The sequence below is a fragment of the Microtus ochrogaster genome, unplaced genomic scaffold (genome assembly GCF_000317375.1).
Source record: "Microtus ochrogaster isolate Prairie Vole_2 unplaced genomic scaffold, MicOch1.0 UNK33, whole genome shotgun sequence".
NCBI classification, from domain to species: domain Eukaryota; kingdom Metazoa; phylum Chordata; class Mammalia; order Rodentia; family Cricetidae; genus Microtus; species Microtus ochrogaster.
The window spans coordinates 3177801-3190949 of NW_004949131.1; the positions used below are offsets into that span (position 1 = coordinate 3177801).

The 13149-nt window shown below is 38.5% G+C and overlaps 1 protein-coding gene across 1 annotated transcript; it reads left to right on the plus strand.

Moving 5' to 3' along the window:
* Positions 1-5021: 5021 nt before the first annotated feature.
* Positions 5022-12948, plus strand: LOC101990483 (unconventional myosin-IXa-like). Its single transcript, XM_005368483.3, has 3 exons — positions 5022-5679; positions 7294-7415; positions 8554-12948. Exons 1-3 carry the CDS (start codon positions 5546-5548, stop codon positions 9012-9014), a joined length of 717 nt encoding a protein of 238 aa, XP_005368540.1. The 5' UTR covers positions 5022-5545; the 3' UTR covers positions 9015-12948.
* The last annotated feature ends 201 nt before the right edge of the window (positions 12949-13149 follow it).

Below are 13149 nucleotides of genomic sequence, written 5' to 3' on the forward strand. Positions count from 1 at the left end.
AGATCTTTGTAAGTCTCTCTTAGGATCCTCATTGTTGTAGCTTCATTGTTTTTTCTGTATTTCTTGTTTTTAAGTAACCTCATTTTGACTATCATATCGATAGTACTACTACTTTACTTAATCTGGCTTTTTTGTATTGTGTGTCATGTAGATGAGGAATGGGCACGTTACCCGTGTGTGGAGGACAAAGGAAGTTCATTCTCTCTTGTACCAAATGGACTTTGGGAAGTCCGTTCTCTCTTTGTACCTTGTTTTTGAAACAGGGTTTCCTGTTTCTGTCATGCTGCTTACTCCAGACTAGATTCCCAAAAATTCTGTCTCTGCCTCTTACCTCATCATAGGAATGCTGGGACTCTAAGATGCAAGCCATTGCTTCTGGCTTCTTAATGTGGGTTTGGGGAAATCAAACTCAAGTTGTCAACTTTTGTAGCAAGTGCTTTTACTTACTGAGTCACCTCACTGACCCATTTACTTTAGCTTTCTAATGAACTGGTTTAAAAACTCATTCTGTCTTCTTCAGTTTTGGCTATTTGTAACTCTTTTGGCTATTTGTAACTCATATAGAGTATGAACTCACCTGTACAAAACGCCTAAGTTTTTTTTTGAGGTGACCCTACATGTGTAGATTGCTTTTTAGAGATTTTTCCATGTATATCATAAGTTTTATTATTTTATGTTGAGAGCTTACTTATCTTTAACTGTATTAAAGTTGATATTATATTTGAAAGTGTTACACATTAAGATTTTTATTTTCTTTTTGTTGCTTGTTAAATAAAATATCCAATTTACTTTGCTGAAATCACCTAATAATTGGTCTGAACATTCCTTTGACTTTGCTAGTTGTATCATTTTTGAATGATCATTTTATCTGTTCTTTGATAGTCTTTACACTTCCTCTTTGTTTTTCTAAAGGAACTAGAACCTTCAGTATAGTGTTGAATGAACCAGTGGTAGTGATCATTCTTTTTTTGTTTTGTTTTTTGAGATAGGGTCTCTGTTGCTTTGGAGCCTGTCCTGGAGCTAGCTCTTGTAGACCAGGCTGGCCTTGAACTCACAGAGATCTGCCTGCCTCTCCCTCCTGAGTGCTGGGATTAAAGGCATATGCCACCACTGCCCGGCAGTAGTGATCATTATTAACATATTCTCCCATCACTAAACATGATGTTTGCTATAGGATTTTTATTCTTGATGAGACTTAGCACATTCATTTGATTACTGGTTTTCTAGGTTGTTACTGTAGTGTAATGTTGACTTTTATGGGTTGTTTTGTTTTGTTTTTGTCTTGTTGTTGTTCAAGATAGGTTTTTTTCTGTGTAGCCTTGGCTGTCCTGGAACTCATTCTGTAGACCAGACTTTTAGGTTTTTATTTTTTTTTATTTATTTTTTTAAGGTTTATTTATTTATTATGTATACAACATTCCTTTCATGTATGCTCACATGCCAGAAGAGGGCACCAGATCTCATTATAGATGGTTGTCAGCCACCATGTGGTTGCTGGGAATTGAACTCAGGACCTTTGGAAGAACAGTCAGTGCTCTTAACCTCAGCCATCTTTCCAGCCCTCTTTTAGGTTTTTAATATACCTTTTTGAGATGTCTCACAGTGTAGTACAGACTGGTCTAGAAGTTGCAGTGACCTTCCACCTCAGCCTCAGGAGCACTGGTTTTACAGGCTCAAGCTCCATGCCTGGCTTAGGGAATTGTAAATTGTATTGATATTAAACCATCATTGATGTATTGCCCACTTCAGTTTATAAACCATCAAGATTTTTTGTTCCTGTGATTATATATAAAATTGTCCTAGAGTGCCCTTCCCTTAAATGTACTTGTTATATTTTTCTAATTTGTATAAAAACAATTTAGGCAAGGCATCATGGCACATGCCTTTACTCCCTGAGCATGGAGGAGGCAGGGGCAGGTAGATCTCTGTAAGTCTGAGACCAGCCTGGTCTACATAATGAGTTCCAGGCTAACCAGGACCCTGCCTCAAAGTAAACAAGCAAACAAATAAATGGGACATAGTCCGTTTTAATTCTGTGGAAGAATGTGCTTGCTAGCTCTCTAATGGTTTGCTATGCACACATACTTAATCCCCATTACCCTGCTGGTGACAGCTTTGTCTCTGTGATTCTACTGATACTTCATTTAATAGCTTGAAACTGTGGCTATAGATACAAAGACATATACAAATTTGGAAATGCTGTATCTTTATAATTTGAGCTCTTGTCACTCTGAAATATCCTATTATAAATGGCACTTCTCACTTTATGCCAAGCTTTTATTTAGTTTTTTTTTTGAAATAAGGTCTTTCTATGTAGTCCTTCTGGCTACCCTGAAACTCACTCTATAGACCAGACCAGGCTGCCTTCAAAAATCACAGAGGGGGGCTGGAGAGATGGCTCAGAGGTTAAGGACACTGACTGTTCTTCCAGAGGTCCTGAGTTCAATTCCCAGCAACCACATGGTGACTAACAACCATCTACAATGATATCTGGTGCCCTCTTCTGGCATGCAGTCATACATGGAGGCAGAACACTGTATTGGATACATAATAAATTAAAAAAAAATAATCACAGAGGTTCTCCTGTCTCTGCCTTCCAAGTGCTGGAGTGCTGGGTTTAAGGAGTACATTATTTTTTCTTTTAAACTTTGTTTTTGAGACTTAGTATCTATCACTCTGTAAACTTGGCCTGGAACTCATGTATTCTATAGTAGCTTCAAACTCAAAGCCTTCCAAGTGAAATACCATACTAAGTTGCTTTCAATCTTTTTGAGTATTTTATATGTAGTCCTTAAATATCATGTTTCTGATAATTTTTCAATTTTAATAGGAATATCTGATCTATGTACATTTAATGCTGTTGATGCTGTATTTGGATTTTTAAAAAATTATGTATCTAAGTATTTTGCCTGCATATATATCTGTGTACCACCCATGCCTGGTATCTGAGGAGACCAGAAGAGGGTGTCTGATGCCCTGGAACTGGAGTTACAATGTTTGTAAACCACCATGTAGATGCTGGAACTGAACCCAGGTCTTCTGTGAAAGCAACCAGTGTTCTTAACCACTAAGCTGTATCTCCAGCCTCTATATTTATATTTGTTTATTTTGACACGTTTCCTTTTCCTTTCTAGCCTCCTTTGTTTTTTTTATTGCCTCCTCCTTACTTGATATTGTTCCATTCATTGTTTTCATTCCTGTAAGAGGTTTTATCCTCCTTTAACCTAAAGATCACATCATTAAACTGTACCCTTTCAATGTTCATTAATTGGTACTTTTGATCTTTTTCCTAGATAATGTCCAAGGACTTTAATGTGTCATTGTCTGCCTTCATTGCTATGAGCAGATTTTTTTCTTTTTGCTATTTCTAGATTTTAAATACAAAACATCTTGTTTTAGGTAGTCCATACATTGTCATTGGTGTTTTCATTCCTGAATCTCTAACTTTTCTTTTGGGCATTTCCTCCCTGCCATTAAGAACTTCCTTTAGATGCCGGGTGGTGGTGGCACAGGCCTTTAGTCCCAGCACTCAGGAGACAGAGGCAGAGGCAGAGACAGGCGGATCTCTGTGATTTCGAGGCCAGCCTGATCTACAAGAACTACAAGAGCTAGTTCCAGGACAGGACAGGCACCAAAAGCTACAGAGAAAACCCTGTCTCAAAAATCAAAAAAAAAAAAGAACTTCCTTTAGCTTAACCTGGATCAAATTTCGTCTTTTCTTTCTCTACTTTATTCCTGAAGATTTTTGTTCAGTTCTAGATTGGTGGTAACTTGTTCCTTTCATAGCCTAAAAATATCATTTTACTATCCTCTCTCTCTCTCTCTCTCTCTCTCTCTCTCTCTCTCTCTCTCTCTCTCTGTCTGTCTGTCTGTGTTTGCTTTTTGTATTTGGCTTATTTTTTTCTTCCATTGTTTCTGTGGAGCTTAGAACCTAATTATTGTTATTTGTTTGCAAGTAATTTTTGGTTTCTTTTTTGTTTTGTTTTTTTTTCTGACTGCTTCTAAGATTTTTTTTTTCCTTGGGTTTTTAGTAATGTTTCTAAATACCTTGACATTTTGGTTCTCACTTGAAGACATATATGGACTTCAAATCAGTCATTTAAATCAGTCACGTAACATTGTTAATTGATTTTTTTAACGTTCTATTGACTTAGTATCAATATCTATTATCTCTTCACCTCATATCCACTTAGTAAACATTAAACATATGGTGGATCTTTTTCTCGCTCTCTCTCTTTTACCATCTTCTATAAAATTATCCTTTTGTGTTGATTTCTCCTGACTTGATTCTGGATTTTTCTTATGACCTAACTTCCATTCTACTTAATTCAGTTGTGTTTTGCCACCTGTTTGAACAGGTTATTTTTAAGTTTGTCTGATAGTCCTTGAGAGCTTTTGTCTTCTGTTTGTTTATTTTACTAGTTTTCATTTGCATTGTCTTATCTCCTCTTATTCCTGACTACTTTTGATTTGAAAAATGATTTGTAGAAAGTATTTTGAGGCCTGGGATAGCAATGAATACCTACAAAGAGTAATTTTAATTTTTTGTGAGATCCTTGGGCACTAGCAGGTTCATCATTTTCATCCAGTCTTTGAAGTTTAAAATTTTGTATCAAATTTATATATAGATTATTCAGATGACTTGAAGCTAGGCTGTTACACCTGTAAGAACTGTGGTAATTTCAGTTTACCCTTCTGTCTAGAATGCAAACCTTGCAAGTCTTATGGGGCAACAACTCATACACTGTTATTCTGTGCTTCAGGAGTTGGCAAGCATTTTCTCTGGAGGGCCATGGAGTATGTAATTTTATTAGAGTTTTAAGCCATCTCTGCCACTGTTGAACAAAACAGCTGTAGCTACTTCATTAATAATAAGTTTATTCTGATAAAGATTTGTAAACGTACTGTACTGTAACTGCCAACTCTAGATGTTCACAGTTCTGCTCAGACTCCACCTGAACCTGCAGTGATCACTAGGAAATTCTGGGCCTTTTTTATGCCACTTAGCTGTCCAGTATCTTTAGTATGAGTTTCTGGACATGTAAAAAACATTTTATCTTTCTAGAGAGATTGTCTTTATAGGATTAAAGCTGCCGAATTTCTTATAATGATGAAAACAACATGTAACCTTCAATGTTAGTGTGGTATGGCTCTGGAGCGAATGAAATGTGGCACCTGTCACAACATAAGTTAGTTTCAAGTTTTAATTGGCTTGAAGCTATTTAGTGCACAGCTTAGATTAAAAGAAGACATGAAAATTCTTAACACCCAGGGCTGGAAATGTATGTTCATGTTTCAGTGTTCTTGATAGAATTCTTTTAACTTAATTTGTTTTTTTATGATATCTTATTTAAATATTCTATGCCTGTTCAGACCTATCATTCTCATGATGTGATGGAAGGACATTTGTTATCCAAAGTGATCAACATAAAACTGACATAATTAGTTTACCTTCTAAAATGAATTTTCTCTGCAGGGAAAGGGGCGTATAAATCGTGGAAACTATCCAAGTCCATCCTCTCCTGTTATAGTCCGATTGCCTTCCATGTCTGATGTCCCTGAAGAGACCATGACTAGTGAAACAGCCATGGAGACTGACATCACAGAACAGCAGCAAGCAGCAATGCAGCAGGAGGAAAAAGTGCTGACTGAGCAAATTGAGAATTTACAGAAAGAGAAGTAAGTGTCCAGAGGAAAGGAGATACCAGTTGTCTTTTGTGATTCCTTCCCCCCTTTATTTTTTCCTTATTCATTATCTTCTGTGTCAAGCACTATGTCAGGTGGTCCAAAGGACATGGAGTTGTCAGATTCTTATTACCTATACTCAGGGTAAGTGTGGAAATTCATGAGATAGGAATCTTGATGCAGTAGGAATAGGAGGGTAAACATCCACAGTATATGCTTTCTTAGTCCATATTCCAAAGGCATGAACAATGGAGAGCCAAGATGAGGTGTCACATCTTGACAGGTCAGGGACCAACCTGCAGAACCAGATGTGCTTCACAAAAGGAAGAGCAAGAGTCCTTGGCTAAGACAAAGTTCTCTCCAAGTGTAAGCATTAGTTGGAGTTACATAAAGGAATAATAACAAGTGTTATTATTTAAAAATCACTATGACCATGGGCCCAACAACTAGATAGAATAATAAGGCAGCACCTGTACTGTGTTCTGGGGTACTAGGGAGAGAAACCTGTTGTGATTTCAAAGAGAAAGTTAAGAAATTCTATTACCTTCATCACTCTGTCAAGACTGGGTTGACATTACCCCTTAGGGATTAACATCCCATGGTTCTCCCTGAAGGCACTACGTACTAGTTATGATTGACATAGATTACTCAAATTCTAAAGGTTTCCTTGAGTCCCTATAGCTTACCTCTTAAGTCTGAGAACTTGATTCATGAAGAATCAAGAAGCTTTAATGTCAGGATTGATTCTGGAATTTAGGGCAACTGAAAAGCAGCTAGGGTTCAGCTGTGGAAAAAGCATTAGCTACAAACCCGGCTCTAAAAAGATGACCTACCTCAGCTCTGATGAACATAGAATTATAGAGGGGTAAATAGGAAATGGTTAGGAAAGATAAAGTGCAAAGGATAAGCATACATCTCAAACCTGTGACTGCACATGAAAGTAGTGAGCTCCTGGCAAGGTTGTGTTTAAAAGGGTAGTTTGTGTGTCTTGTTGATTTCTCAAGGAAGGCCTTACACCCTCTGAAGAACGGATGGGGAATGGGAAGGGGGAAGAGGGTGACAGGAGAAGGGGAAGGAGGGAAAACTGGGGTTGGTATGAAAACGAAAAGTAAATTTTCTTAATTAAAAAAAAGAGAAAGATGATCTCAGAATTTCAGGCAATTTTAAAGTAGAAATAAGGCTAAGAAGGGTCTGACAAGAGAAGACTGGATTTAAAGAGAAAGAATTAGGTTCAGAGCTGGCTTATTACTAGGGATCTACAAGCTGTGTTTTCTGGATGAAGAAGCTGAGGTCCAGAGAGAGAACAGGTCTTGCTGATATATCATGAATAAATTTAGAATCTTCAATTCCTAGTTTTCAGTACAAAGTTCGTCTCAGAACGTCTCAGTTACAGCAACCTACATCAGCCCACCCACCCCTAGCTCCATCATTGCTGTGATCTTGTGCTTTCATCCATCTCTTGCTTTGCATATAAATAAATACTCTTCATCACCTTAGTGGGACAGTAAGAAATGTCTTTGTCATTTAACTTTTGCTTTAATAAAGTCTTTCTGTCATCTTTTTTCTGCTCCCTATCATGTTAATGGGTTTGTTGATTGTATCTCATAGGGAAGAACTAACTTTTGAGATGCTCGTATTGGAACCTCGTGCCTCTGATGACGAAACCCTTGAGTCTGAGGCTTCTATTGGGACTGCTGATAGCTCAGAAAATTTGAACATGGATTCTGAAGGTACCACTTTTGAGAGAGCTGATAAATGAATATGTTATACTAGAGACATAATTTGTTTTGTAAAGAAGGAATAAGAATTCTCAAGCTAGGCTGGAAGAGTGTCTCAGTGGTTAGGAACACTCATGTTCAGAGGAACTGGGTTCAATTCCCAGCACCCACATGGTGGTTACAGCTTGTAACTCCAGTCCCAGGAAATCTGATGCCCTTTTCTGGCCTCTGAGGATACCAGGCACTTGGTGCACATGCAGGCAAAGTATCCACACACATAAAAATATATAAATTTTTTTTAAAATTTAATAGTTAAAAAAAATCCCCAAGCTAGGTGCGGTGGCACACATCTTTAATCCAGGAGGCAGAAGCAGGTGGATTTCAAGGCCAGCCTGGTCCAGGACAGACAGAAATATTATGGATAAGCCCTATCTTACAAAATAAACCAAAACAAATTCCCAAGCTAAGTAGTTTGTTTTACAAATCCACTGATTTCACATGAAAATACGACAGATTACTAAGGAATCACAGGTCTTTGTGATGCTTCCTCATAATTGTTCATTAGACTCACAAATGGTCATTGTAATGCAGTTAGTAACTTAATTTTGGTAACTTACCGTAGAGGGTTGGGGAAAGCCAGTAATCACAGTGCATATCCATCTCATGGTCATTTTGCAAGAATGAGTGCCAAAACTGTCCCCTGCTATGAGGTGGAACTGTCACACCAGAGGTGTTTGACTAGGTGCTGTATCTCAGGGAGACAGAGGCTTTGGAATGATGGTGACTGTTCTAGGTCTCTGCTGGCCTTATACTCAGACATACCATACTTCCCTGGGACTTAGTGTAAAGTATTTGTGGAACTGGATGGAGAGGATTTGTTGATCTATTTGTTTGTGAACAAGTTCTCACTCTGTAGTTCTTGGCTGGCCTGGAACTCACAGAAATCCATCTGCCTCTGCCTTCCAAGCTCTGGGATTAAAGGTATGCACCACCAGGCCCAACTCTAGAGCTTTTTGCCATTTCTGCAATGTAGATCATCTCGACCCTCACAGCTTTGACAAATTCATTTTTACTTGTGAGCACTGGCTTCTGTTCATTATCTGATATTTAAGAGACATTGTCACAACTTTGTCTTCTGTGTCTCCATTAGAGAGAAGCTTAGCCCTTAGCTCCCTGAGAGCAGCTGCCAAGTCTGAGCCTTCAAGCAAGTTGCGAAAACAGCTAAGAAAGCAGCCAGACTCTGTGGACTCAGTCAACTCCTGCGTCTCTTCCTGTTTATCTAACACTACATCATCTCATGGCACTAGAAAGCGATTTCAGATTTATTCCAAGTCTCCATTTTACCGAGCTGCCTCAGCTTGTGAGGCCCTGGGTACGGAAGGACCACTAGGCCAAGCCAAATCCCTGGAAGACAGGCCTCAGTTCATCAGCAGAGGAACCTTCAACCCTGAAAAGGGCAAACAAAAACTAAAGAATGTGAAAAATTCACCTCAGAAAACCAAAGAGACCCCAGAGGGGACAGTCGCATCTGGCCGAAAGAAAACTGTGGACCCAGACTGCAGCTCAGCACAGCAGCTACCACCTTTTGGAAATAATGAGTTTATGGTCTGAATGACAAATGTGTCCCTATGTGGCTAGAGTGGTAAACACATCTCATCTCTGGGGCCTCTTCTGGTCACTTTGTCCATAACAGTCCTAATGGTCCTGCCTCTTGTTCCAGCACTTTGTGTGCTGGATCGCTGGGCTTCCTGCAGAAGTGGCCTCTTTGAAGGTTGCTAGGGATGGGCCAGCTGTGCCTTGGCTGCTGTCTTTGATTTGAGATTCCACTAAACAAAGCCACCTAGGACCTGGGGATTTTGGTCAGCAGTTGTTGCCTCTCCTGCAGTACTCTTCCCTTCCCAACAGATACTTGTTGAACTAGGAGGCTATTGTGATCCTGAGGAATACTCTCATTTCTAGCTTTTGAAGAAAATATACAAAACTCTCTTAACCATGAAAGCAAAAGCTTTTGAGTTTGTATTGGGATAGTTAGGAGCTGTGGTAGAATATATTTTCCCCCAAGGATTTATAAGAAGAAAGTCCAAGCCCTCTATTTTAAGTTTAATTTAAAAATACTCCATGTTATATTTTGGAAACATAAACTATGATTTCCATTAAGCCATCAGAGCATGTCTCAGTTATCTGGTCATACAGTGAAGAGACCATGCTTTGTGTTTTGTTGATATCATAGTAATCAGTACTGGTTTAACTCCTGGCTAGTTCCTGCCAGCTATGTTGCATGGGATAAAGTTCTGGTAGCCATACTGTCATGATAGACCTGATTATCAGGTCAGAGTCCTCTAGTCTTTTGTTTGGTTTCTATGTCACAGACACATTTAGGTAACCCCTAAATGTGAAGGCTTCATCCTGATTGATCCAGGCTTTTTTGTTGTTGTATAGACTAAACTGAAGACTGTATCCGAGCCTATTCACTTGCTGGTGGAATACCACCATAGACTCAGACAAATAATGTGACCATGTAATCATTTTTCTACAAGTACTCACAACATTGCATGAGTGTTATAGAAATCTGCCAAAAGAAATTTAGAAAGTTTTAATATGATCTATTTAACTTTCATCTTCTTTTTTTTCTCAGACCATCAGTATTAGATGAAAAAAATCAAGGACTACTTGAAGCTATTTTTGTTAATATACTTGTTCCTGAAGTTTACTGTAAATACACATGTATAGTATGCCTAGTTCTTTTTAACTTTGTGCTTCCCCCTTTTTCCCATGGAGTTTCTTCCTACAGATGAGAGGCCATTGGACAGGTGGTGAGAACCACTCACCTCTGGGTTGAGAGAAAAGTAAGGGCATCTTCTTCATCACTGGTGGTCTCTATGTTATAATTTCTGAAACATCATGTACTAGCATTTGTGGGAGTAGAAATCTTTTTTGCTATTTATAATGTATGTGAAATGAAACATGATGCCCTTTCTTAAGTATGTGAAAATGTTTATTTTTAAAGTAACTAAATACATTTTGTCTTAACTACCATATGCACTGTTACAAAAAGAGCCTTTACCACCTATAACCTGAATTTCGGTTTTCTTCATTTTCTTTGGTTTGAAGTCATAAGAATAATAAGTCTTTTGTTAAGGCAGGGTCTCTCCTCTTGCACAACACTGAACCTCATGCCCCTGCTTCAGTGGTCATTGGCCAGCTCTAGAGATGAGACTTGTAGCATCATTCTGCACAGCAACTCATGGTAGCAGGTGTCTTCCCTCTCCCTGTATATAGTTCATCATCGAAACACATGAAGGAAGCTTTGAAACTCTCCCCAATGATGGTGGTCAACCAGTAAATGTTAAGTTTTATATCCCACAAACATTAACAACAAGAATGTTGGCTATTGTCCTAAAGGAACCCAGCATGACTGTGTCAAGGTGGGGTAACTATTTTGGGCCTTACACAGTCTATTTTAGCACTGGGGAGAGCAGCTACTGCTGGGTGTTAACTGTTGCTCTCCACTTTGGTCAAAATGTTACTTAAATTTTTTTTTTAAGCTGTTGAACAGTTTTCCCTTGTTTCAGAGGAATGGTCTGGGGAAACTTAACACTTGACATACATTCTCCCACCTAAATTTTCAGTTTTTTGTTTGTCTTGTTTTTCTATAAGGTAAATTTGGGGCTGAGAAAAAACTGTCTACATAGGTCACTTTGTAGGAACTAGGTAATCGATATTAAAAGACTTTATAATTTTTCTCAGGGACCTAAATCCTGAATTTGAATAAAGTTAAATAAAAACTTTTTTTTCAGTTGCTAGATTTGTAAATTTCCAATCATTTAACAAGCTGCCAGGATGCGCTGGGGGAAATCCACACAATCATAAGAATGTCTCAGCAAGTATAGGCCTTCTCTGAGGAAAAGAATGCTATTGTTCTTGCTGGTCAGCAGGCACTATTGGTCTGATAGAGATGAAGCCATAACTCAATACTGTCAGAACCAAATGTTCTACTCCCGTCAGTTCTTATCAGGGTCTCTGCATCACCACAAAGTGACAATGTATTGCAGTCACTCATGATACAGTCTGCATCAGGTTCACAGTTCTCTGTTGCTTTCTGCCTTGCTGCTTTTCTTCACTCAGAATGCATCAAAAGAATCTCTATGGCAGCAGCAGAGTGGCTTACATGTGGAGCCCGTGTTCCCAACTTCAGAGCATTCTAGTCACGTCTAGCCCTCAATAACATCTATATTTTCTTTTCTACCCACTCATTAATATATGTTTGTAGCTGTGTATCATAGAAAATGTAGCAGAAACAAATTCATTCTGCATTACAGATTGAAGATACTACAGCAAATGCAGGCAGAATTCAGGGAGGCAACATGCTTAGTTTGCACATAGTTTGTACTTCCTGCCATTTAGATATATATGGCCACGCTGGGCTATTGAAACATAAAGGGAGATATGACCCTCTTTTCTCTGAGTATTGCTAGGAGGGACAAAAAGATGTGAGTTCAGGGCACAGGTCACTAGGGCCAACTCTCAGGCTTTGGAAATCTGCTGTGACTCTTAACCTTGCATAGGATGTGAAGATATTATGTGTTGTACAGTCAAAGATAGGGCCAGAGCAGTATGCTGACATGTGATCCGTGGAGGTTGTATTGTCCCATCTCTGCCTGTGAGCTCTGTGTTTTCATCTGTAACTGATAAGCTAGAGAGAAGAAAGGATTCTCAGGAGGTGTGTGAAGCTGAGAGAGTTGTAACTATAGAAAGAAGTTGTCCAGCTGGTTTTCTCGCCCACTCTTAAGTCTTGGTGGGGAATGGACCTGCATTCTTCTGTATTGAATGGTGTGTTATATGCACCCACACACTTGTGATAACTTCCCAGCACTGTGTCCCAACACCATGCTGGCCTTAGTAGTAAAATTTTTAGTCATTTGTAGGAGACCCAACTTTCTATGTCCTTAGACCATGTTTCTCTGGAACATTCCCATACTTGATTTGGTATTGACTGGGTAATCTCCAGTGTATTAGATCTTATTAATCTCTTGGTTTAAACTTCAAAAAAGCTCTACCAATGGGCCTGTTGCCTTGTACCCATCCATTCTTAATGCCTCTTTATCAGCCCTCTTAGGTCATATAAGAGTTGCACCTCTTGAATAAAGTATTTGTATTTGCTATGGGAAAGGTGTGGACTACAGATTAGTATTATATTATTTTAATGAATTTAAAATAATTTATAAGTATGGTGAGTGTAAATTTTTAAAATACTGTATATTATAAAAGGACATATCCTGTGAAATATGCCACTTTACTGTTTAACAATTCTATTAGAATGATTTATCTCATTCACAGAACTGATTACATTCCTGATGCAATCAGCAGCACTTTGTAGTTTTTCTTTCTTTTTTTTTTGTTTTTTTTTTTGTTTTTTTTGTTTTTTTTTTGGAGGGGGCAAGACATTTGTATGAAGTGCAGTATGCGTCACTCAGAATATGCACTGTATGGCCACACAAAAGCAGCTTGCTGAACAAATCACTCCATGGCTCATTAAAGAACAAAGCTTCCAGAAATGGAATATGTGTGGTTTGTTTTCTGGCTCCCAATCAGATTCATAACCCAAAGGAACAACACTGATTTCTTATACTGATAAAGTTAAAAGAAAGGACCCAGTTCCCAGTTGATAAGTGCAGAAGTGACTTCTGTTAGAACTCAGCTGAATTCAAAGGAGGAGCAAAGCCAAGGTACTGGTCTGCTGTCAAGA